General features: G+C 37.7%; 1 protein-coding gene and 1 long non-coding RNA gene across 3 annotated transcripts in view; one reads left to right on the forward strand and one right to left on the reverse strand.

The window, feature by feature from the left end:
• Nucleotides 1–4,569: 4,569 nt before the first annotated feature.
• LOC139077026 (uncharacterized) lies at nt 4,570–6,304 on the reverse strand. 2 transcript variants are annotated; one of them, XR_011529171.1, is made up of 3 exons: nt 6,213–6,304; nt 4,930–5,451; nt 4,570–4,838 (listed from the first exon to the last, which is right to left on the reverse strand). It is a non-coding gene; the product is annotated as an uncharacterized lncRNA (long non-coding RNA). The 2 variants fall into 2 exon arrangements; XR_011529172.1 differs by having other exon boundaries at nt 4,930–5,480; nt 6,213–6,287.
• Nucleotides 5,192–27,381, forward strand: part of UBXN7 (UBX domain protein 7) — a 41,744-nt gene continuing 19,554 nt past the window's right edge. The window contains exons 1-3 of the mRNA XM_008508886.2: nt 5,192–5,326; nt 19,211–19,358; nt 22,191–22,258. Coding sequence (XP_008507108.2) covers nt 5,254–5,326; nt 19,211–19,358; nt 22,191–22,258 — 289 coding nt within the window. The 5' untranslated portion in view covers nt 5,192–5,253. The remainder of the gene's footprint in view (nt 5,327–19,210; nt 19,359–22,190; nt 22,259–27,381) is intronic.

Here is a 27,381-nt window from a genome sequence, read left to right on the forward strand (position 1 = left end):
AAGAGCTTGTACATTTTTGTTAAATCTATGCTTAAGTACTTTACATTTTTAGTTGTTATTGGGACATTTTTAAACAAACTATTTCCTGCTCATGTTTAGGAATACAGTTTTAAAATACATATATTGGTTTTATATCCAGAAATGTACCTGAACTCTTTTATTGGTTCTAAAATTTGTCTGTTGGTTCTCTTAGATTTTCTATGTAAATAATCACATAGTCTATAATAATATTTTTTCCTTCTTTTAAAATTCTTTTATATATTCTTTCTTGTCTTACTGCTAAGGCTAGGACTTCTAGTATATTGCTGAATAGAAATAGTGATAGAGTGCATACTTATCTTGTTCCTGACTTTAAATGTTTTATTACTAAGTACAGTGCTGTTTACTCTGTTTTTGGTAAATATACTTTATTAGGTTAAGGAAAAATCTTTCTGTACCTAGATCATTAAGAGTTTGTTGTGGTGGTGGTGGTGGTTTTGTGAAGGAGTATTGATTTTTATGTATCTGGTCAAGTGAATCAAATGGTTTCTCTGATTTAATTTGTTCTACTATTATGAATTACATTGAAAGATCTTTCTATTGTAAAATTATGCTTGCATTCCTGAGATAAATCCAATTAAAAATAAATATATACATGTATATATGTACACATGTATGTGTGTGTCTGGATTTCTAAATTTTGGTTTAGTTTAATATTTTTGTTTCGGTAACTTTAAGTGAGGCTGAGCTTTCATTTACTGTTTTGTTTGGTTTTGATGTTAAGGTCACGCTAGCCTCACAGGAGGAGCTATTTGTCCCCTTTCTTTCTCAGAAATAATTTGTATAAGTTTGGGATCATCTATTTCTTATTTTTTTTTGGTAAAAATCACCTGTAAAATCATCTGGGTCTGCTTATTTGTGTGCTGTATTCAGTTTCACTAATCATCATAAGTCTACTCATAGTTGAGTCAGTTTTGGTAAATTACATTTTCCAGGAAACTTCCATTTATCTATTTCCTAATTCATTGGCATAAAATTGTTCATAATATTCTTTTATTTTTAAAATCACTGCTGTGTCTGCTATGTTCCTTTTTTCATTCTTAATATTGTTTGTCTTTTTTGTTGTTGTTGTTAATCTAATTTGTCAAAGGATTTAAATTTTACTTGTAATTTCAGAGAACCAGCTTTTGGTTTCATGAATCCTCTCTTTTGTATTTTGTTTTCTTTCATTGATTTCTGCATTTTCCCCTTCAAATTTTGCTCAGTTTACTCTGCTATTTCTTTATTAACTTCTTGATTAGATGTTGAGCTCCTTATTTTCTAGTCTTCTCTAAGATAACCATTTAAGATAACATATTTTTCCTTAAGGTACTGTTAAAACTGCATACACAAGTTTTGATACATATTTCCAAGACCATTCAGTTTTAAATATTTTCTACTTTCCATTTGTGCCTATCAACTTCCCTTTGCCCCTCCAGACCTGCTCACTGCCTCTTCTCTCCACCCTGCTCTCTGCCGCATAGGCTGCCTGTACAGACTACATCAATGGGCTGCTGTGCCCTCTGCTTCTGGTTGGGTACTGCCAGTGGGGATTCCTGGCAGGAGATAGAAGAGAAGGAGGAGAGTGAGGTCAGGGTATTAATTTCCTTGGTCTCCTCTCTGTGCGATTGCCTCAGGCTGGTTACATCCCTTTACAGAAGGTCACTGCTTCTTGAAAGGTGGCCTGCTCTACAAATAGATTTGCTCTCTTCTGGGATTCCAGTAACTCCGCTCTCTCCTTGTCCCTTTGGACCTAGAGGCTGCGACTGTTCCACAGTGGCTACTCCCAGATCCTCCACTGTCCCTTGATTCCCATATGTCCTACCCACACATTTAAAATTTGTTCCTTTATAAATCATTTTGAGTGACTATCTGTTACCTGTTGGGACCCTGAATGATATACTATTTTAATTTTGTCTTTGGTCCCTGAGTTATTGAGAAGATTGCTTTTAACTTTCCAAGTATATGAGTCCTTTTTAAAGTTATTCTTTTTAAACTAATTTCTAATATAACTGCTTTGTATTTAGAGAATATTTTCTATATTATAATGATTCTTTGACATTTGTTGAGACTTGCTTTGTGGCCAGTTTTTATTTTGTTCCACATGTGCTTGAATAGAATGAGTACTTTCCATATCTTTACTGCTTTTGCCTGAGAGAAGGGGGCGGTATAATTGAATATTTGTCAAATTTCTTCATATACACTTCAGACCATATTATTAGGTGCAAATGGATTTAGAATTATTTTATCTTCCTGGTGATTTGTTCTTTTTGTTATCCTTATTATAGTGACCCTCTTTATCTCTAATGATACGTTTTGCTTTAAAGTCTATTTTGTCGAAATTAATATAGCCACTCGAGCTTTCAATTCCTTAATACCACCTCTGTATATCTTTTTTACTTTTCCCTTCAAATTTTCTTTATCCTTATGTTTGAGATATGTCTTGTGGCAATAGCATATAGTTGGATTTTTTTAAAAACTATATTATCTAATTATCTGTTTTTTAAACAAAAGAAATATTGCCATTTTAATTTACAATCAAAGTATAGTACGTTTACCTAGGGTTCAAGGCATTTGGATTCCAGGCTCTACCCTACTGTTGTGTGATGTTGAACAACTCTCTCAAACTCTCTGAATCTCAGGAGAGTCATGGTAAAATACAAGTGTTGAATCAGATTATCTTGAAGATACCTTCTAGTTCATTTACTCTGTTTTACCTTAAATTATAGTAATATGTTACAAATTGTTTTGACACAAGGAGTCTTAAAACCAGACCTAAAATTAAAAACAAAAGCCTAGTGTAATTTGGAGAAATAGTTCAAATAGTAACTCATGTCTAGCTTTGAGATGTTTACTCTTCGTCATCTAAAACTTTAACTTTCCATTATTCAATGTATAATATTTTTGCAGTTTAATTTCTTTTCTGAGGATAACCCGTGTTTTCTAAAAAACATAATTTTCCATGATTTGGGGGATGTATCTAAACATATTTTCTTGTTATTCTAAAGATCTTTCATATTCTTTAATAATTCAAAAAAGCTTTTCAAGGTTGTATTATTTCCTGCCTCATTTTCTTTCTTTCTTCTTTTTTTTTTTGGTGGCGAAGAGTCACCTTGAGCTAACATCTGTTACCAATCTTCCCCTGCCCAACCCCCTTTTTATTATGTGAGCCATTGCCACAGCATGGCCACTCCCAGATGAGCAGTGTGCTTCTGCACCAGGAACTGAACCTGGACCACCGAAGAGGAGCGTGCTGAACTTTAACCACTAGGCCATCAGAGCTGGCCATGCCTCATTTTCTTTTAGCTTATTTTAAAATTTCTACCAGATCTTTTCCAGAGTTGTGGATGCCACAATCTTTACCACTTTTTCATAAGATTAAAATAAACATCACATCACTCTATATGAATTCTAAGACCTTGGAAATAAACCTACAGATCTCATTGTTAGCCTCTCCATTTAGTGGAGGTGCAGTAATAACCACATCTAGTTTTTGTAGTCAATGGTGTTATAGCATTTTATTTGGAGCCCAGTTTTGCATGGTTGCCTGTAGTGACACAGTCTTCAGGATTAAGGCCTTTAGGAAGGAAGAGGTCACACTGTTTCTTGCTCTGGTTTTGCCCTCCTTTTTTGCATCTCTCTGTCATTGTGAACCAAATAGCTTCCCAAATCCATGAGTGGTCCCTGGGCTTCTTCATCTCAGCCAGAGAACTGCAGCAACCTAGGAGGTGGTGCCAGGACCAATCTTTGTCATTTAACTGACAGTATTCTTGACCAGGAGTCTGCTTTCTTACACACCAATCATATCTTCCTGAAACTATAACCCCATAGTTACCTTGATTTGACTTGGTTCTTTCTTTCTTTCTTTTTGCTGAGGAAGATTTGCCCTGAGCTAACATCTGTGCCAATCTTCCTCTATTGTGTACATGGGGTGCTGCCACAGCATGGCCAACAACAAGTGGTGTAGGTTCATGCCTGGGAACTAAACCCAGGCCAGCGAAGCAGTGGGCACCAAACTTAACCACTAGGCCACAGAGCTGGCCCCTACTTGGTTATTTCCTGATTCACCCCAGTAGCACATTTATCAACTCTTAGGGTGGGTCAATTTTCCAGATGACTCATCCCATCTTTTATTGGGTCATTTTCCTATGTAGATGCAAAATATGTGAGTAGGAGGTGGGAAGTGGGAGGCTAGAACCTAAACTGAGTTTCTTTAACTTTATTCTCAAGGTGGGAGATCATCAGATTTGAGTGCATGAGAGCACCCCATAATTGTTTAAAAAAATACTTAAAATTATATAAGTAACATACTAATATTATCTTAGTTTAAACATAAAGGATAAAAAATTCCTCAAAGTTTCCCTTCACCATCCTCCCTCTCACTACCCCCCTTATTTCTCACCTCTCTAGGGGTAATCGTTATCGTTCTGAGGACAACTATCCAGTGCCCTTTGTATACATTCCTTTCCTCTACTGTACATACATATAAACTTTTTTTTTTTACATAAATGACACCTCCTCGTTTTATAGGTGAGGAAATTAAGTGAGACCTTGAGGGGAGACACGAGTTGACAAATTTATTGAAGGAAAGCGGACTGAACAATCGTTTGTTAAAACCTACTATGTGTCAGACTCTGCGCCCAGCGCTTTATTGGCAGGAAGGGATTTGGTCTTTACTTCTGTTGGATGGGTCGCTGCACTAGGTTAGCTAAGCAATTAGTTTAAAGGTTGGGGAGCAGGTGCGAAAGTCGCTTCAGTGCAATGATGTAGGATTAGTACTTTGATGGGAGCTGCACGAAATCCAGCAGAGGGCTGTGGAGCTGCAAAAAAAAAAAAAGAAAAAAACCCGTGTCATCTGCATTTGGGTCTGGCAATAAAGCTTGTGAAGCTAAGACGCGAAAAGCCTACTACCTGCCGAGCCCGAAGCTTCCTTCGGAAACCAGGAATCGACACCGTGTCTACAAGACTGGCCTTAGAGCTTGGAAAGGAGGGCACCAGAGGTTGCAAAGAAGGATGCGGCGGGCGCCAGCAACCGAACAGCCATCCCGGAGAGCAGAGAGAGCGCTCTTGGACCTGTCTAGAAGTGCGCCTGCGCCAACCGCGGCGGGGGGGCGGGGCGGGAGGGGCGGAGCTTGGGGGCGGTCAATGAGCCTGCGCAGACCGCGCGGCGAGGTGGGGGAGGGCGGTCCGTGTGTGTCTGTGTTGTTGTTCGGCGGCAGCGGCGGCGGCGGTAAGATGGCTGCCCACGGGGGCTCCGCGGCGTCGTCGGCGCTGAAGGGGTTAATTCAGCAGTTCACCGCCATCACCGGTAAGAGACGCGGTTACCGGAAGGTGGAGAGTGGGGTCTGGAGCGGGCGGCCAGTCCGCCCCGGGCTTCCCCTCACCTTCATGCATTCCTCCCTCGGGCTTTACCCACAGCTCCCGTCCTCCCTCCTGAGGAAGAGGCGACGACGGCGTCGGGTCTGCGGGTTCAGGCGGGAGACAGCCCCCCCAAGCACCCCATACCCTCGTTCTCGGTCTCCTCATAGTGTGGAGGGAGACCCCCCCGACCCCCTGTCAGCCCAGCCCCGGGGAATGGGCCGAGCCCATCCGCCCCCGCCGGCCCGGGGACCTGGGGGCGGGAGAGGTTGGGGGCCGCACCCGGGCCACCGCCCTCCTCCTCCTCCATCATCTTCTCCTCCTCTCTGTGCAGCCCTGGGGTGCAGTGCATCCCCTCGCCTCCTTTTTCCATTCTTCCTCGGCCAGGTCATTCTCCCCCCGTCCCTGGCCTGCCCTTCCCCTTTCTGGGCCCCTCGGAGCCATCGCTGTGGCCCTGGCGTGTTCGGGCCCTCCCGCCTTAACGGCGAGGCCGGTGGGTTCGACAGCGCCTTTACCGATCCCGGGGGATAGGCCGCCAGAAAGGGGGGGTGCTGAGGAGTACCTTCAAGACTGAGCTTTTAAGAGAAGAATAAGGGGGGACCCCCCGCCCCCCTTAATAGAGAAGGCCTGGAGGAATCCTGGGTGGCGTTTCCCACCTCCCCATAATAAAATCATAAAGACCGAGACGATGGCGCCGGGGCCTCCTGCTGATAAAATAGGGATGGCGGCAGAAACTTCTTTGAGAGAAAATCAGTTTCTGGGTGTCAGTATCCCCTAAACCCTCGGATTTTCTTTTCCTTTGGACCCCTGCGAAGGGCACACGCAGATCCTCTTACCGCCTGGAGGAAAGGCCCTAAGCCATTCTATGAATTCTCTCTGTCTTGTTTCTGATGGTGCTGAACTTTTTTTGCATGAGTTATTAGAGGGCGGAGCAAATGATGAAGTTCTCTGTGGAGTGATTTGAGAGAAGAGTACTCCATGTGCTTGAGTGTAATTTTGCCGTTCTAGTTTGTCATTTTGGAAGGAGGTCAGAATGTTAGTTCCCTCCCTTAGCAGATCTGTACTTTATCTGGCAATTTGTTAGATGCAGAGACATTTCCACTGATAAGGTACATAGAGTTTGACGTGCAAGATCTGGTTAAGTAAAATTTTATATTGTTTTTACCACTACTGGTTGTATGCACGTTGCCGTTTGGTAATTAAAGCTAGTTTTGTTTTTTGCTCTGCAATGATAACTAGACGTTTGATGCTGTATCTAGTTTGTGGGCATGAAACAAAATGTCAAAGTTGGTAAAGTACAATTTGTAATAAAATTGGGACAAGGAATGGAATGATAACTTTTCTTAATATTGTAAAACTTTTGTTTTTGGACTATTATATTAAAGGTGTGATGCATTTCCCAGTGTCTAAGCAGCATCATTAGTAGGAAAATTAGAAAATAACTGTATATAAATTAATATTGCTACTTATTTTTACGTGGAAAAGTCTTTGTAGTGAGTCAGATGTAGAAGTGATTATCATTATTAATCTTTTCTTTAGATTTTCTAGAGGTGGTTTAAAATGCCACCTGTTTAATTTCGGTTTTTTCTGCTAACTACCACCCCTTCAGTAACCCAGATTGTTTTAACCTCACATTATTTTTTCCAATGCAACATTTTTGTTAGGTATAGTCAGAGTCCAAAGTGTGGTGAGATGAAGAGATTCACTTAATTGCTTTAATTCTGTCCTTTATCTATTAGTCTGCATGGCTTGTTTCCTAGTTACAGGGCTTTCTATTCCTGAATCAAGTTGCAGACCCTCAGTAGTCAGTGGTATCTAGAAGTCTGTAAAAGGGAAAAATACCTTAGATTTTTCTTAATGTATTATGAATTTCTATTAATAATTTTTTTTGATAGTTTAACTATTAGAAACACATGATTTGCCCCTTCAATCTTTTTCACATATCTTAAAAAAATTTGGGGGTCTGTCTACATATTTCTTAAATTGTAGTATTTATGATTAAAAAGGTACTATTTGATATTTATTCATTGCTGGATGAATTAAACTGACCTTAAGAGCTTGTGCTCTGATTTCAAAAAGGTTTTACTTATCTGGAAGCTCAGCATTCTGGTAAAAGCAATACTTTTTTTTTTTTGAATAATGAGGTTAGAGAGAAGACATACAGCTATTTTATTTTATTTTATTTATTTATTTAATTTTTTTTTGAGGAAGATTAGCCCTGAGCTAACATTTGCCGCCAGTCCTCCTCTTTTTGCTGAGGAAGACTGGCCCTGAGCTAACATCCGTGCCCGTCTTCCTCTACTTTATATGTGGGACGCCTACCACAGCATTGCTTGCCCAGTGGTACCATGTCCGCACCTGGCATCCGAACTGGCAAACCCCGGGCTGCCGAACCCCAGGCTGCCAAAGCGGAACGTGCAAACTTAACTGCCACGCCACCAGCCCAGCCCTGCCCCAGCAATGCATTTTAAAAAATACAAGTCTTACGTTTCCTGTGGCATTTAGAAGTAGGACAGAAAATTGAAAGAATTTTAAGTCTTATTTCTCATTAAATAGAACAAATCTTGTTTTATATATATATTATGTCAGTATGAAGTAATGACTGAGTTTTTAAAAAATTGTTAAAAGGGTATCACAGGGGCCAGCCCTGTGGCCTAGTGGTTAAGTTTGGTGTGTTCCACTTTGATTGCCCAGGTTTGGTTTCTGGGGACCAACCTATAGCACTTGTTGGTAGCCATGCTGTGGTGGTGACCCACACATAAAATGAAGGAAGATTGGTACAGATGTTTGCACAGGGCAAATCTTCCTCAAGCAGAAGGAGGAAGATTGACAACAGATGTTAGCTCAGGACAAATCTTCCTTAGCAAAAGAACAAAACAAAGCAAAACGCCAATATCACAACTACATGAAATAATTTTGAGAAAAGGAGAAACTAATCCACTCTCACAACAGCAATATTATTCATTTCACATTTTCTTCCAATTCTTGTTTAAATATTTATTTTTAAATTTTATTCTTTTTTTTACATTGTGCGTCATGGTATATGGAGTTTAGAATTCTGAAATTTTCAATTAGCATTACATCATAAATATTTTTTCCATGATCAATCTCTTTGATAAGCAAGTAGCCAAGGGAAATGGTGGTCTTTGAGGTAATCATATTGGGAAGCTGTTTACATTTACCATTGATGCCATTAAAAATCATTTGAAGCTACATAGAAAACCAGTCCTGTTACTTTATAGTCTACCACATTTTACAATATTATTAAGTTTGATCTCCCTTGATATTCATCATACATGGCTTTGAATGACTGGCTGACTGCTTTCAGGAGTCATATCAGTTCTCAAAACATGAGGAAAGAATGTGCTGCTGGACCAGAAGGTAGTTCCAAAAGAACAATTTTTTAAAATGTTTTGAACCGTGGCAGTATCCTGTTAACATCAACTTGGGCTGACATCCAGCCACATATATACAAAATGCACAGACATAATCAGAATAATTCATGGGATGAGGGATACATAGACACTATAGAAAAGGTAAAAATAAACAGGCAATCAGAACATAAGGACAAAATGTGAGGGAATAGAAAATGGAAGCTGAGGAGAGTACAAGAGGTTGCTAGTACGTATAGAATTCCATAAGGTTTTGTGCATAGTAGGAATTCATGTACTTAATGAAATTATAGAACCTCAGTTGTAGAAGAGACCTTAGTTTAATCTCTCTCTAAAGTTGTTGAATGAATGCATATTTGTTATAGAAATTAGAAACGTGTGTGTAGTATTGGCTTTGTGGCCAATCTCCGGTTATATTCTTTTCTGCAGTTCATTTCTTTTGGGTTAGTATTAAAATATGTTTAAGTTCTCTGTGTCAGGAAAGGTAGTTGCAAGTGTTCCAGAAATCAAAAGAAAACTCTTATGGAATTTTAAGAACTATTTCAAAAGGTGATAATATTTGAGCAGATATTTAAGAAGTAATAAATTTTGAATTGTGAATGGAATCTTACTGATAATTCAGTATTTATTGATAGACTACTCTTTGCCAGGCATGGTTCAGATCCTGAGGATACTATGGTGAGCAAGACATGGTGTCTGTCCTCAGAAAGCTTAAAGGTTAAAGGTTAACAGGAAGACAGACACATGAATAGGTAGTAATACAGTGGGAGAGGGGTAAGGAGCTGTTTGGGGGGCACAAAAGAGGGAGGTCAAGAAAGGCTTCCCAGAAGAAATAATTTCTTGGCTAAAACCTAGGGAGATATTTCTGGCAGGAGGAACATATGCAAAGGCCTGGAGGAGAGAGGGACAGACATATATGTATACAGAGATAAGAAAAGAGAGGTAGCAGGTTTAGGGAATTGATGATTATTCCAAATGGATAGAGCATAGCTGGTGGGAGATGCAAAAAAATGCAGCTGAAGAGATAAGTGGGTGCCAGATTAGGAATGCCTTGTAACCCGTGTTAAGAAATCTTGGCTTTATTCTGAGTGTAGTGGGGAGTCAATGAGAAATTTTAATTAGAGGAGTGATATAATCACATTTTGGTTTTTTAGAAAGAGCTGCTTGGCTATAGTGGAGAAGAGGTGGGCACAGAGATCAATAGAAGACTGTTGAATTAGTCCAAGAAAGACACTCGTGTCCTAAAATAAGTTAGTGGGCAGAGAAGTGGACTCTGAAAGATGTGGGAAGAAGTCAGAGGAGTCAGGATGAAGCTTAGGATTCTGTTTTGGACATCTAGGTCTGTAATAGTGCTGTTTGTGAAGGCATGGATAATAGAAGAGGTTTGGGGAGATGATTAGTTCAGTTTTAGAAAAGTTGCTGCGTGTGGGACTTCCAAGTGGAACTGTTCAATAAGCAAATGAGTATTTAGGTGTAGAAAGAGGAGTGACATCTGAGGAGTCATATTGATGGCAGTTGAAGCTATAAAAGTGGGTGGCGTCTTGTAGGGGAGAGTGTAGTGTGAGAAAAAAGGCTCCAGGATACAAAGCCGAAGGGACACTAACGCCTGACAGACTGCAAAGAAAAAAGTACAGAGAAGACTTGGGAGAAACCAAAGATGTAGGAGGAAAACCAGGGAGAGTGTGATGCTACTTCCAACATCAGGAGTACAGTAATACCTCAAATATTATGTAAACACTTTAGGAAACCAGAAATCATTGAATATTCATAGGTCTTTTTGGTTAGGGCTGGAAGATATTTTAGAAAGCATCTTGACCCATTTCTGAGTTAATCAAACAAGAAATTGAAGGCCTGAAGTAAAATGACTTAGGGTTATGTCTAGGTCAGTGCTTGTTAAACTTATTTGTAGGAAAGGACCTTTTTTAAAAAATTTCCAATCTTTATGGATCATTACTTTTGTAAAATACAATAAAAATAATTGCTTGAAAAACTAAATAAAAATAACACATAAAAAAAAGTAAGCCCAGATTCTTTTAAAAATTGAAGTGTAATTTGCATATGGTAAAATCTACCCTTTTTAGTGTGTAGTTGTGACTTTTGATAAGTGCATACCATTGTGTAGCCACAATTAAGATGCAAAACAGTTCCTATCATCCTACGAAAATTTCTCCTGCCCTGCTGTAGTCAACCCCTCCCCCCACCTGTAGCCTAATCTTTTTGACTATTGTTTTTCTTTTCCAGAATGTCATGTAAATAGAGTCAGAGTATGTAGCCTTTTGAGTCTGGCTTCTTTCACTTAGCATACTGCTTTTGAGGTTCATTTATGTCGTTGTAGTATGAGTAGTTACTTTTTATTGATGAATAGTATACCGTTGTATGGACATACTACAGTTTGTTTATGCATTCATTAAGTGAATGGATAAGTGTTGTTTTCAGTTTGGGAGATTATAAATAAAGCTGCTAAAAATGTTAGTATACAGATGTACAAATGTGTGAATATAAGTTTTCATTTCCCTTGGATAAATAGCTAGGAGTGGGATTATTAGGGCATATGATAAAGGTATAATTTTAGGAAATTACCAGACTTTTCCAAAGTCACTATACCATTTTGCATTCCCATCAGTAATGTATGAGAGTTCCAGTTGCCCATTTATTACTTTTAATTTTCTGTAGTCATTTTAGTAGGTGTGTGATGGTATGGCATTTGGTTTTAATTTACATTTTACTAATGACTGTTGATATTGGGCATTTTCCATATGATAATTTGTTGTCCATAAATCTTTCAAGCCCCAACTTTTAATTATTAGATTCAACAGACATAAAATTACTCTATCAAATTGCTATAAAAGTTTCTAATACTTACACTGGAGTTTCTGTTCTTATCTTTCGTAGACTGGTAATAGATAGCTGGTGTGAGGACCACAGTTTGAGTAGCACTGGTCTAGGTAATGGCAGAACAGGGACTAGAACTCTGGTGTCTTTACTCCAAGCCCTGAGTATTTTCCACTGTATTACTACTTTCCTCGGTATAGCTTCCTTTTGTTGATCTGACGAAAGTTAGCTGTGTTTATCTATCCCCTAACTTAATCATTTCATTTCTCTTGCACTTAGTAAACTTAGTTTTCTGTGTACAAATTCTTTTTTAATGTTTTCTATTCCTGAACGCTTAAAAACTCCAGAGTGGAAGACCGATGAGGTCAATAGTTAAACTTTCACCTATTTCTTGCAACTATCACCCACTCCCATGTCCTTGGTGAACAGTCTAGCTTACTTTGTTATTTCTGGGGGAAATATAGAACCAAAAAGTAACCTCTTTGTTTCTCTCTCATTTCTGTGCTCTGTCCCTCTGGGTCTATAGAGGGAATGTTTCTTTGTTTTAAATCTTTATGACTGCTATATTTTGGTTCCTTGATAGTAGTGAAGAGACTATCCTTCTTTTGGCACTGAAAGTAGTGTAGAGACTAGGTATAAGGGACTGCTCAAGTTTGAAATATCTCTTGCTTCTTCCTTCCAGCTGTGGTGGAGACATGGACTGCATTACACGTTTGGGTCTATTTCCTATATCAAGTCATTAATGGAGAGAGAGTGTGAACTAAGATGTAGCAGCAAGGAAATGGCCACTGATAAATTGTGTGCCACAAGCTGGGTTAAATAATGCCCATTGGTGCCATTAGCAAGCTTAAAACAGATGGAAGAAAGAAGTGATAAGGGAAAAATAAAAAGGGTGCATATGGTGAGAAACCAAGTGGGACTCCTGCCACAGAGTATGGATTAAATATTAGTGTTGCCTCCCCTGCCCTTCCCCAGCCAAAATTCATGTTGAAATCCTAACCCCCAATGTGATGGTGTGGGGCCTTTGGGAGGTGATTAGGCTGCAAGGATGGAGCCCTCATGAATAGGATTAGTGTCCTTAAAAAAGAGACACCAGAGAGCGCTCTTGCCCCTTCCACCGTGTGAGAACACAGTGAGAAGACGATTGTGAACCAGGAAGCAGGCCTGTACGACACACTGGATCTGCTGGAGCCTCCAGAATGTGAGGAATAGATGTTTGTTGTTTAAGCCACCCATTCTCTAGTGTTTTGTTATAGCAGCCTGAACAAACTGAGACACTGGGTTAGATTAAGCTGTCCTGCTGCTACCTATAATATTGGACCTCAAAATGAGCTCGTTTAAATAAGTTTACAGATAGTTTAACTCTGTAAGGTTTTTATTAGCCCCCCCACTTTTAAAAAAGGTATGTTCTTTATTCTGAATGTAAGATAGAAGTTCAAATTTTTTACAGCTCACCCATCAAAAATTGTTATTACCTCTGAGTATATAGGTAAAACTTGTAACTTGATTAAACTTGTTATCACTGTTTGTTTCCCCTATATCATTTAGCCCCCCTTACCTTTCCTCTGCCCTTTCAGTTAACCTTCACTTCCTCATATTCCTCTGTTTAGCCCAGTGGCAGTGTTATTCCCATTTTGGCTAGGACAGTTTTTGTTGTGTAGGACTATTCCATCCGTTGCAGAAGATGTAGCACTTGTATTAGTTTCTTGTGGATGCTGTAACAAATTACCACAAACCACATGGCCTAAGACACATTTTCTCACAGTTCTGGAGACCAGAAGTCTGAAATGAAGGTGTGAGCATTCTTTGGGGGAGAAGGGCTGTTTTTCAACCTACTATAGCAACCCTGGCTTCTCTCTGTTAAATGCCAGTAGTGCCCCCTCATCCCCTAGTTATGAAACACCAAAAATAGTCTGTCACATTACTAAAAGCCTCTATTATGTTGGAATCTTTAATTATCTTTCAGTTATCCTCTGTTTCTAAAATGATACACTAAGTGATACACTAAGAATGACTGATTATACAAGCACGGATGTCTCAGATAATTTGGCTTTATTTAAGAAAGTGACTGGTATACTTTGCTTCTGGGGCCCCTCTCTAATACTACTTTATTCAGTCTTGCCATGATTTAGCATGTGCTTCCTTTTAAAAAATCTACATATGTAGAGGCCCCTTTTTTTGAAAGCTCTTACAGGTCACTATCCTGATAAGCTCCAATGATGGAAGTTATCTGTTACATTGTCAAGAGAGATGTTAAAGAGCCATCTCCAGGATATGCTGCCTACAGCTTAGATTCCAGCATTAAATGGTTAAGCGAGGATTATAGATAGGATGGCAATTCTGGACCTCAAATGTTGACACCATCTGCCCCCAAAATATCACAGTTGTTATTTCCTTTATTGTAGCTTTATTTTTGTGTCTTAAAGTCATTCCCTGTAGAATCTCTTTTAATAAATTCTATTTTAATCTATAGTTCAATAGACCCATGGACCTTGGAAATTTTGGAATACTTATCTATACTTTTATAAAGTTTTTTTATTGCCTCTACATCAGCTCTAGATGTTTCTCCCTAGTCACACTGGAATACTGCTTAGTTGTTACAAATTTCTTTGGAGGAGATGCCTTTCATGTATCATTTTATTCTTTATCTATAACGTTCACTTTATTCTAGAGTAGTATTTTTTGCTTTCTTCATTGTACTTCTGCTTTTTAAAAAAGATGAGTGTTTAATGTGAGTGAAACATTTTCATAGCATGAGATGAGGGAGGGAAAGAAAACTGTGCGCTGTCTTACTCTGCCTGTTTACTATCTGACAAAATGTCGTTCTCCATGAGCTATATATAAATATTCACACTTCATACTTCTAATATTTTTCATGTGTCATTGATGGATAGCTTGAGTACCATATAACTTGGGACAGTCTTTTTATTAATAGCCAGTTATTTGTCAATAAGGAGCTGTGCCAGGTTCTTTAATGTGAATTTTCTTAATCCACACAAGCATTTCATGAACTTGGTAATATCCCCATTTTATAACTGAGGAAACTGAGACTAGCTCAGTGTCACACAACTAGTGAATGACAAAATTAGGATTCAAACTCAGGTTTATCTCAGTAGTATCTGGGCTCTTAGTGTCTCTTCTATACCATTAGCTTGAGAACAGAAGGGAATATGAAATATGTGTTTTCTGCATCACTGGGTATAGGACTGGCCAGAGGAAAAATTTTGATACCTTCATTCCGACTGTTTAGTGTCTCTATTCCCAGATAGCCAGGGTCGTTTTGGTGCTCTGAGTTACCTCCTATGTGACACTTCATTTAGGCCTTTCTTGTGTCTGCCCCAAAAGGCACTTGGGATGCTAAAGCTACTGACACCTCAGTTTATTGTTACTGAGTTTTAGGGGGGAAGCAATATGATTGAGTTAGTTTACATTGTGAAATAATTGATACATCCTTAACTCTTCAGTAAGTGTTTATGGCTTTACAAAGGATTTTCCCCCCCAAATTAATCTCTTAAGTGGTAGCAATTTTAGGCATCATAATAAAACAAAGTGAAAAAAAATTGAGGCAGTTAGGAAAAGACTTTGGGGACAGGCAGACCGTATTGTTAACAGGCCAGCTTGCCTGAGGATTGGCTTAACAAGTCTTCCTGATGTTCATAGCATCTTTTATTTTACTTCAGAACCAGCAGATTCTCTAAATGGTTCCCCTGTCAGTGGCACTGGAGTTCTGTTAGTTGGAGGGTGGTGGAAAGGATGACAACAACTATTTGTATGTAGTGGTCCTTTTTAAGTTGAATTTCCTTATGAACAAATAAATTTCAAAAGGAATGAAAGCAGCCAACATTGGTTGCTGTTATGGAAGAAGGGAGTGTCACTTGCCCATCAGCATGTTCTTTGTGGTGCTTTAGTGCAATGTGAGCACCTAGAGAGACAAGAGCCAAAATGTTATGAACTCAGCCATTTAATTCTCTGAGAAGAAAAAGATCAGTAGATATCTTGAGAAGCTAGTTTAGGGTTCATTGTGAGGCAAATGTAACAGTTCATGCGTCTGTCTCCCAGAACAAACAGCCAGAGTAGTCTACCTATTAGGAACCTTTTAACTTTCAGAAGCTGCTATGTAGATAAGTAAATTAAAATGGCAGAGTACAGTAGACACTGAACTTTTAGACTATCATTTAAGAAGTATAAGAATACAACACGATATAATTGGACACAGTGTGAAAATATTAGCTGAACAGAGCCTCAGGTTTTGAGAGAAATAATATGGAAGCATGAGTCTTGAAATTGTTCATCAAACTTGTGCTGGTTTTGCCCCAAGAGTTTGAGTTTGATTACCTAACATGAGGTTGGCTATTGGGATATTTTAATTCCTTCCTCTCCAAAAGTTGCATTTGTTTTTGTTTTGAGATTTCCTTTGTTTTTGGTGAGAAACATTGGCCCTGAGCTAACATCTGTGCCAATCTTCCTCTGTTTTGTATGTGGGACACCTCCGCAGTGGGTGCTGGGGATACCACGACAAAAGAAGCTTCTGCTCTTGGAGGAGCCAGAAAGTAAACCAACATTTACTGCTTAGTAGTGTTATCTGTCTATATAATAGAAGAGTATCACAGGGATGGAAGTGGGGAGGTAGTGTCCACAAATGGGCAGAATAACACTTAGGGTGATTTTTGAGCATACATGAACTAGATGAAGGGGAAGATGAGGAGGATAAGGACATGCAAGCGTGTAATTCAGTATGACTATACTGAATTGTGTAAGATGGGGAAGAGGAGAGCCAAAGCCAGAGAGAGAAGCTGAGGCCTGATCACAAAGGAGTTTCCAGATCATAAGGACTTTGGAATTTATACTGTAGGTGTCAGCCATTAAAGAATTTTAAGCCAGTGGAGGATATTATCAGACTTGTATTTTGGAACATAACCTCAACAGCAAAGTAGAAGATAGAATAATGATCAGTTAGGAGTCTTTTGTAGTAGTCCAGGTAAGAAGTATTAAGGGCTTGATTTAAAGCCTTACAGATAGTAGTGGAAAAGAGAAAACAAATGAGAGATTTTATGAGTAGAGTCAGCACTTTCATTTGTGGCAGTAGGGCTAAACTAGAGCAATATCATGAATAATCCTCCCGCTGAGAAAAAATCCTGAATAAAATGTGTATTTAAAAAAATTTTTCAAAAGGCATCATTGGGCTAACAAGAAAGTAAAGAATGCTCAGAGGCTAAAAAATGAAATTAAAATGCAGATGTTAGCTAGATTTAAAGCAAGCCTTCACCCTGATGGAATCTGCCTAAACTGAATGGCTTTGAACTTCTCTTTTGATAGCCTCATAGGGCACAGGAAACAAGAAACAAAGCCTGCTGCCTTCCCAAGGAGAGGAGTCTGAAAGGAGACCTCTCCCCTTCATGAAGCTGAGACTTTATTGTTTCAACCTTGACAGTTGGCGAGTGGCAGGAGATATCTTCCCTGAGAATTTAGAACAAGTGTCCTTGCAGAGTCACATTTCCCATGTGGTCTTGTAAAACTTCAAGTCAAGAATGTATTTAAAGTGGTCCCACAAGGTAGTGCCCACATGGTGCCTTACAAAATCTTGTCAAATCAGATCCTCTTAGGAGGAATGTACCTTCAACTCAGGCTTCAAAAATCTACAAATTAAAATTCCAGGGCACAGGAGATCACAATTTAAAAAATCACAAAATACACAAAAACCATGGCATAATGAGCAAGAGCCAGCAGAAAGAAGAGACAGTGACCCCTAGAGACTGCAGAAAGTTTGTTGTGTCTTAGTAACTCCAATAAGTTTGATTAATATGTTTGAAGAAAGGAAGAGATTGAAATATGAGTATGAAGTAAGGATCTCTGAAACATGACCAAGCAGATTAGGAAAAAACCAAAAACAGGACTTCCAGTTATAAAAAATTAACTGAAATTAAAAGCTCAGTGAATAGGTAAAAAACAGATTGGTACAGCATAGAGCAAAGAGTTCTAACACACATCTAATAGGAGTTCCAGAATGTGATAAGTGTGAATGGAGGAGTAAGGTAATTGTTAAATAGAAATGTCTGAGAAATTTTCAGAATTGATAAAAGATAATCCTTATGTGGTGGGAGTCCAGTGAACCTCAAGGAGGATAAATAAAATCAGCTGCAATAAATCAAAGTGAAACTGCGGAAGACTAAAGGCGGAGATGATCTTAAAAGCAACTAGAGAGAAACAACAGATTGCTGTAAAAATGTTTTTCTTTAGTCTGGCAACTGATTTCCCAGCAGCAACAACAGAAGCCAGAGGACATTGGAATGCTGTCTTCGATGTACTGAGAGAAAATAGCTGTCAGCCTTAAAATAGAATATGCAGTAAAACTGTCTTTCAGGAATGACAGCAAAATAGAGACATTTTTAGAACACGAAAAGACACCCCCCCCTCCCCAAACATACCCACCCGTTAGAAGGAGATTCTAAGGGACATAATTCAGGTAGAAGGAAAGTTACCCCAGAGGGAAAGCCTGAGATTCTTTTTAATAGCCACAAAATGTTCCATCAAATAGATTGTACAATTTTGACTCTACTACTATGGGATATTTATGTTTCCAGTTTTTCAATATTAACTGAAGCTGTACTGAACCTGTATATGGACATGCTTATGCATGTAGTATTTTATGTAGAATAAATAAAAGAATAAGTCATCTTTTGACTAGAAGCCCAAATTACTGGGTCAAAAAAGGAATGAGTATTTTTATGTTTCTTGATGCAGGTATAAAATTATTATTATTATTTTTTTTTAAAGATTGGCACCTGGGCTAACGACTGTTGCCAATCTTTTTTTTTTTTTTCCCCTGCTTTATCTCCCCAAATCCCCCCTGTACATAGTTGTATATCTTAGTTGCAGGTCCTTCTAGTTGTCGGATGTGGGACGCCACCTCAACGTGGCCTGATGAGCGGTGCCATGTCCGGGCCCAGGATCAGAACCCTGGGCCGCCACAGTGGAGCGCACGAACTTAACCACTCAGCCACGGAGCTGACCCCTAAAATTATCTTCTTAAAGGGCGCTACAATTTACATTGCATCTTAACAGACTATACTGGCTTTACTTTACAAATGAGTAAGTGTGTGATAGGGCCAGTTTCAAATGATGAAGATTGACATTTCTTACCAGATTTTGACTGACTTATATCTTTGACAAGAATGTCCCATCTCACTTCTCTCCCATTGTCATTAAAAAATGCTACCTTTTTAATAGAAAGAGAAATGTTAACTGAAATGCATTCTTTCTAATAGAAAGTATTTCTAACTTTCTAGAATGTAGTCTTTCATTTTTCTCTACCTTTTTTCAGTTTATTAACAAATATATATTGGTCCGTTTAAGGAAGTGGCAAATAAATGCTTTATTTAGTTTTGGTTTTATTACGAAGGAAGACTACTATTTTAATGCTGCTACTTTCTTTGCTAGCTCTGTATATCAGCCAACAGTGTAGAAGTAAATGAACAGGTTTTTTTAAAAAAAGTCAGTTATTCTAAAAGGGGAAAAGTACTATTAATTTGCTTGGGAATTCTGTATTCTAATATGAACTGAAAGTAAGAAGGTCTTTTTAAAACTTTTTTCCTGTCTTTTTGCTATTTCAGGTGCAAGTGAAAGTGTAGGGAAACATATGCTTGAAGCCTGCAACAATAATCTGGAGATGGCAGTCACTATGTTTCTGGATGGTGGAGGAATCGCTGAAGAGCCCAGTACCAGTTCAGCAAGTGTCTCCACTGTCAGACCACACACAGAGTATGAATTTATTATTTATTGTTAGGAGCTACCCCCTGTCTAAATTGAGCAGTAGCATTTTTATCAGTTATATTGATTCTCTGTTTTTGAATAAATTACAAATTGAAAGCATCTGAAAAAGTGTCAAGTGGAAATTTTTATATTTATATACTTTAAATTTTCTAGAACACTGTCATGTCTGTTATTTAATCCTCAGAAGAACCTTATAGGATGGCATTATTAGCCACATTTTACAGATGAGAAAGCAGAGGCATAGCCATTTTTCCAAGCTACGCGGCAATTAAGTAGCAGATATGGAAGTAAAGCCCAATAAAGCTCAGATTCCCCAATTCTAAATTTTCCTACATTGTCCCAGTAAAGTTTTGAGTTACCATGAAAAATTTTTGAAAAATAATTCTAGTCGTTTATACCTTAAATAGTTAGATGTGGTTAATCATTACAAGCACCTTCATCATATGAAAGTTGTGCTATGTAGAGAATAGTAATAAATGGTGAACAGATTTGGTGGTTTTTTGCCCTTAGTTTTTGATACCAATGAGAGTTTCAATGAATACCTTTTGGGCAAAATTCCAGTAGTCTTTGGAAAATATTAGAGATGAATGACACTCAAAGGAAACCCACTGATTTTTTTTTTAAACAAAATTAAAAAGATCCTTAAATAAGACTTTAATACTTATAGTCCTTTATAACTCTCAGTGTTTACAACATGAAATACTAAACAAGAGAAATCCCGTTTTTAAAGAATAGGCAAAAGACGGATTTTATTTTTACAATGTTAGAGATAGGTTTAAAAAGCCAAAAAACATTCAGGCCATAATTACCTCTTTTGTTGATCTAGTTCCAGAATCTAGAGTAATATTGTTTCCACATGAAGTGTGAACTTTATAGACCATTATTAATATATTACAAATTTTTTTCGTGTCACTGTTGGCTGTGTATTTCAGATGTGATATCCCATTCTCCTCCAACATAGCTCAAATTTTTAAAGGAAATCAGTATGAAAAAATGATTTAGTTTATAGAAACTGGAATAACAAGTGTTCACAGCTGATTTAGGGGAACATATTTGTCTTCACTGTATAAAACGTATTTTCTTAATTATGTTTAAAAGTAGTTTTAATCAATGAATGTCATTTCTTACTGAATTACATTATAATTTGACTTAGATTATTTGTATTGCTAATTAATTAACATTTGATAGTGGCTTCTAATTCCTAAAGTATAATTTTTGCTCTTTACTGTTCACCTTTTTCTGTTCCATTCTTCCATTTTATTAGGTAGCTGACAATCTTGGAACAGATACCCTCAAATAGGTAGTAATCAGTCTTTTTATATAGGGACTACTACTTAATCCATCCCCCTAATTGATATATATACTATAAATTGAGGTATACCAATAATGGAAAGATTTAGTTAGGTAGAAGATATCTTTTAAGTTCTTAGTTTTCTTAAAATAATGGCCTATTTCTCTTTGATGAAAGAGGGTTAATAGAGCTTCCTTTTAAATGGATGTGTTGTCTTTTCCTTTAGATTATTGAAATTCTGTGTGGTAGCAGTGATTGGTGTCTAGTGGGAAAGAGTACTTAACATAATTTTGAATTATCCTTTATCCTTCAATCATTTGACTTATTGTAGATTTCTTTGTCCAGCTAGTTTTTCTTTGATTACAGGATGTTCTTGTTGATGAATGAGTGTTCATACTTTATTTCATAAAGCATGTTTTGGAGTTCGAACTCTTAGAAATCAAAACCAGTGCTTTAAGCTCAGTTATTATTATTAGAAACACCTGAGTGAAAAACATTAGGCCTAACTTAAATTAACATTTATTATAAGCGAGAAGATAATATATTTGGAATTTACTATTACTTATTATGAACATTAATCAGCAGAGTTTAATATTTGAATTAAAACCCTAAAATAATTAAACTGATATTTAAAGGAACATACACCATTTTTACAGTATATCTAAATGAGTATTTTTTACTGGAAGAGATGTGTTATTAGTAAACTCTCTGGAGGTAAACTTGGAAGAGTTTGTTGGCTTTTAAAAAATGAGTAATTACTTTCTCTGTATATGTTAGGGTCTATTTAATAAATAATCCAAGGTAATACCTGTGTTAGCCATCTTCATAACTAGCATAAAATTCCCTGCATGTTTGTTTATGCTTATTTTATTTTATTTTTTTGAGGAAGATTAGCCCTGAGCTAACTACTGCCAGTCCTCCTGTTTTTGCTGAGGAAGACTGGCCCTGAGCTAACATCCGTGCCCATCTTCCTCTACTTTATAGATGGGACGCCTACCACAGCATAGCTTTTGCCAGGCGGTGCCATGTCTGCACCCAGGATCCGAACTGGCAAACCCCAGGCCACTGAGAAGCGGAACGTGCGCACTTAACCACTGCACCACGGGGCTGGCCCTGTTTATGCTTATTTTAATATATCTGATTTAATTATTTCATATAGTGGTAATGTGATATTGCTTAATAAGCCTGTATTTTTCCATTAACTTTTGTCTTTTTTCTTTTTGTGTAAATTTTTTTTTCTTTTTTCTCTCTGAGAGAATTTAGGGTAGAGCACTTGAGAGGAAAGTGGAAATATTTTTTATTTTTCAGTTTGTTCTCTTTGTAAACCATTTGAGCTATCTGTGCCAGGTACTTTATTCTGATTGATCTCTATATGGAAACCATCTAACAATCATTTGTCATTGTGGTTCCTAAAAATCACTAAGTCTGGTGTTCATTTTACGTGTTAATTTGAATGCATTCGCAATAGTTACAGAGAGAACAGGTAGCAGAAAACTTCCTTTTGATATTTTCCCCCCTTTTTTTAATAGAGAAGAAGTTCGTGCTCCAATTCCTCAAAAGCAGGAAATATTGGTGGAACCAGAACCTTTGTTTGGTGGTAAGTTCAACTTTTTTCCTTGGCTTTACTTGACTTTATTGTTGTCTTTAGGATTTTAGTGAAACTGTCAAAAGATGTGAAGCCCTGCTCAGAGGTTGTTATCTCTAGAGTTAATTCTTATCTTGTAATTCTGTAATTTCCCCTTAAGAAAGTCACATAGTTGGTTCTTTCTAAAGAGTGAACAAGATTAAAATGTTGATATTTGTTGCAGAATGCCAAAAGGAGGAAAGTTAGCGAAAAGAACTGCTGCCTTATAATGGAAACGAATCTATCATTAGATAAAAGACTGATTATTTTTTGTTTTCTAGATACCTACTTGACTGCCATATCTTTGCTGTCTTGATATTCTTTGCCTTCGCTCTTGCTTAATTTCTAGAAGTGCGATTCATATTTTGAACAAAGAAAAAGTAATACCTAATCCATGCAAAAAAATTGTAATACCAGTCGGGGTGTATAGAGAAGATGGTGGTAAATGGGACACTTAATCAGATTTGAAGAAAATTTAGTTTCAGTTTAATAAGCACTTATTTATCTTTTGTGAGCCAAATATTTTAGGCATTAATAGGTATATTATAGAAGATAAAATATAATCTGGTTGGACAAAGACATAGGAATGTGTATTGTACATATTGAGAACAATAATGCAGAGAAATAGGCCTATAAAAAGTTTTGCAGGTAAACTAGAATAAAGGAGAAGAAATAAATTGTAAGGAAAGGATGCAGAAAATTATGTAAACCATCTCTTTCGATTTGAAAAAGCACCTCAGTTGCGAGTTTTTTTAAGATTGATGTTTAACTTGTCAGCTTTGGAGTTTACTGTAGTGAGAAATAAAGAATATACTGTCTAAGATTCAGAATTAAAGATGGCAGGGAGAAAACTGTAAGATCTGAATATTGAAGTATAATTACTTTTTGGACTGTTCGATTCAGCTAGTCACTGTGCTATTAATGTACCAGAAGTAATAAAGAGTTATTCATAATTTTTTTTCATGTAGATATTATGAATAGATTTTGGAGCTGAGGAGTAATGCCCTTGGAAACTTTACAGGATCTTTGAGTGGGGAAGACTACAGGAAATAGATTCTGTGCTGTTTTACTGTTGAGCAGAGACAAAAGAATTCCCATTTGAAGCCCCCCCTTTGTTCCTTTACCTCTGCTTTGATATACATAAGGGAGAGGGATGAGAGTGATATTATACGGTTAACAAGTCAATCCTAACTTTCATTATTAGACCATATTATAACTTGAAAAAGTTCTTTGGAGAACTGTTTTCTTCTTAGGACAGTATTGATTTAAAGCATGATTGTCAAAGTATGGTATAGGGGGTGTGGTCCCTGATACCCTTTCAGGGGGTCTGTAAGATCAAAACTACTTTCATAATAATATTAAGAAGTTATTTGCCTTTTTCACTGTGTTGACATTGGACTGGTGGTTCAAAAGCAATGATGGGTCAAACTGCTGCATCTTAATTGAATCAGGGCAGTGGCACCAAACTGTACTATTATGCATTGAGTGCTTCACTGCCACATACTCGCAGTTTAATTTAATATAATTTTTTTTTTTTTAAAGATTGGCACCTGGGCTAACAACTGTTGCCAATCTTTTTTTTTTTTTCTGCTTTATCTCCCCAAACCCCACCGTAAACAGTTGCATATCTTAGTTGCAGGTCCCCCTGTTGTGGGATGTGGGATACCGCCTCAACGTGGCCTGACAAGCAGTGCCATGTCCGCGCCCAGGATCTGAACCCTGGGCCCCTGCAGCGGAGCGCGCGAACTTAACCGCTCAGCCACGGAGCCGGCCCCCTCGCAGTTTAATTTTAAAAAAAGCCAATTTTGGGGCCGGCCCCATGGCCAAGTGGTTAAGTTCGCGTGCTCCGCTTTGGCGGCCCAGGGTTTCACAAGTTTGGATCCTGGGCGTGGACATGGCACTGCTTATTAGGCCATGCTGAGGTGGCATCCCACATGCCACAACTGGAAGAACCCACGACTAAAATATACAACTATGTACTGGGGGGGGTTGGGGGAGAAAAAGCAGAAAAAAAAAAAAAGCCAATTTTATTTAATAGTGTTCTTGATGAAGCAGTAAAAATTAATTTCATTAAATCTTGACCTCTGAGTACACATTTTTAAACTATTATGTTTGATGAAGTAGAATGTGTGTAAAGCACTTCTGCATACTGAAGTACTGTGGTTACGTTAAGGAAAAGCACTTGTACAGTTGTTTGAGTTGTGAGCTAAACTAGCTGCTTTTCTTAATGGAACATTATTTTTACTTGAAAGATTGCTGACAAACTATAGTTATTTAGTCTTAGGCGTTTGGCAAACATTTTCTTCAATATGAACAAAAGCCTGTTGCTTCCTCAAGGCAAAGAACTGACGTTATTTATTACCAGTGATTAAAAGAAAAAAGCTTTCAGGTAGAAATTAGAATTTTAGAAAGTTTATATCCACAATTGTGAGCTTGGTAGCCTCCTGATACTTAAAGGGTTTCTGATGAGATTAGTGTGACATTAACGGATGGTGATTTTTTTTTATATATTGTATAATGAGATGGTCAATATTTGGAATGTTTGCATAACTCAGTGAATAAATACTTTCAAATGACCAATGTACGATATTATAAAATCATGCATAGGTAAAAGATCTGTTCAGATTGTAAGATGGATTGCATAGATAGATAGATTTAGATATCTGTTGCTGTGTAACAGATTGCTCTAAGATTTAGCTTCCTGAAACAGTAGACATTTGTTATCTCACATTTTCTTTGGGTCAGGAATCCTGGTGTGGCTTAGCTGAGTGTGTTTGGTTAGGGTCTTTCAGAAGGGTGTAGTCAAGGTGTCACCTAGTGCTACAATCATCTCAAAGCTTGAATAGAGGAGGATCTCCTTCTAAGCTCACTGTTGAGACTATTGGTTGGCTAGAGACATCATTTCCTTACTACAGAACAAATGAGAGAGCCGGAGAGGGCAGCCCATGATGGAACCCACCATCTTTTTGTAATCTAATCTCGGAAGTGACATCCCATCACATCACTTTTGCCACATTCCATTTAAACCTGCCCATACTCAAGATATTCACACAGAGGTTATGAATATCGGGAGATAGGGATAATTGGGGGTCATCTTAGAGACTGCCCACCACATAGACCAATGGATTTTAATGGAGCAGAGTATGAAAAGTTCATTGTTAAGATTTCAGATTCTATGTTGCAGCTAACCTTTAAGAAACTACCACTGGTTGAGTTTTGGTGTAGTATGAAAGGAGACTATTCACAGTTATCTTAAAACTATAAAATACTCTCCTCCCTTTTACAACTGTATGTCTGTGTGAAGTTGAATTTTAATTTTCTTCATATGCTTGAACTAAAGGAATAGCAGCAGATTGAATGCAGATGCAGATCTGAAAACCCAGGTTTCTTCTCTTAAACCTGTTATTAACAGAGATTTGTGAAACAGTGCCATTCTTCTCACTAAATTTTTTCCTCCACTTGTCCCACTCCCGTATTCTGACTATGAAGCTCCTTTTGAATCTCTTAGCTCTTTGTAGCTTAGCCTGTTTGATCTGAGTGATCAGCACTCATGTGGGCAGTAGGGAGTATGGAGTGATGTTTGCTCTATAGCACATGGTTTGGAGGAATCAGGAAGCCACATATTGAAGAGGCAGGCAGGAATAATAATGGTCCTAGGGCTTTAGAGGTGTTGTGGCCTGAGGAGGGGTTCTTGGTTACACTTAGAATAAATAAGGGGGAAAAAAATGGGAGCAGGTTATGAACCAAGAAATAAAAGAGAGTTGGGTAGAAAGAGAAACTGGTGAGAATCACGAGGAGATCAAGTGCCTAATACAGAAGAGCTAAACTGGGAAAAGAAGCGGGGGAGAGTGTGTGTGTGTGTGTGTGTGTGTGTGTACCAATGTAGAGTATTGACTGGCCTGCCTTTGGCAATTTAAAAGTAAAAGAAAACTACCTTTTGTGTACTACTTTCCCAGTAGTTAATATCCTTTCTCAGACAGCTATTCTATGTCTTATCCTAAGATACCCTTACTTTCTTAATTGTTATGGTTAAAAAGTGTCTGATAATGATTTTTCAAGAAGGCATTATTTGAGAAGCTGTACTGTTCCTGCAAGAAACAGATATATTTGAAATAGGAACTCTTGATCAAAAGTTCCAAGATTGAAAAGAATAACATTCCTTGATTCTTACTTATAAAGGGAGGGAGGGAAAGGGAAATAATACAATATTTAAATTTTTAAAAATTTAATTTAGATAAATTCAATACCAATAAAATTCAATTTAAATTTAAAAATTCAATACAAAGCTAAGACATGGAAGTGTCTTTTTTTTGGAGGAAGATTAGCCCTGAATTTAACATCTACCACCAATCCTCCTCTTTTTTTTCTTTTGCTGAGGAAGACAAGCCCTGAGCTAACATCCCTGCCCATCTTCCTCTACTTTATGTGTGGGACACCTGCTACAGCATGGCTTGACAAACACCCAGAATCCAAACCATAGAACCCCTGGCCACCGAAGTGGAATGTGCAAAATTAACCACTATGCCACCAGGCCAGACCCCCTTTTTGTTTTTGAAAAAACCAAATCCCTTTTCCTAGAGATGATATCATGATCCTGATTTTTTACATGTTCTGCATTTTTGGTATTTTTGTTTTGTTTTGCTTTTTACTCATTAGTTCTTGGATAGAAAAAATTATCCCATATAATGGATAATAAAAAATTATCCCCAAATTATCCCACAGGCTGTTGGGAAAGATGGTTTGTCATGGTCTAGGAGACTTTTATACTTTCTATCTAAGCTTACTACTAATCATCATTTATTAACATGGAGCATTGTTCTGGTTACATGCTGGCCAGGCGTGCCATAAGCCAACTTAATAACTGTTACTCTTACTGAAAGAATCATTAAATGCCCTTATTTATTGTAATGTATATAAAGGATCTTATAAATTTTGGGGGGTTTAAGAACATATACATATAGGAAGATAACATTTTGATTATTGCTTTCTTTTTTTTTTTATTTTTATTTTTTTTAAAGATTTTATTTTTTCCTTTTTCTCCCCAAAGCCCCCTGGTACATAGTTGTATATTCTTCGATGTGGGTCCTTCTAGTTGT

Source organism: Equus przewalskii, chromosome 18 (genome assembly GCF_037783145.1).
Source record: "Equus przewalskii isolate Varuska chromosome 18, EquPr2, whole genome shotgun sequence".
Classification (NCBI taxonomy): domain Eukaryota; kingdom Metazoa; phylum Chordata; class Mammalia; order Perissodactyla; family Equidae; genus Equus; species Equus przewalskii.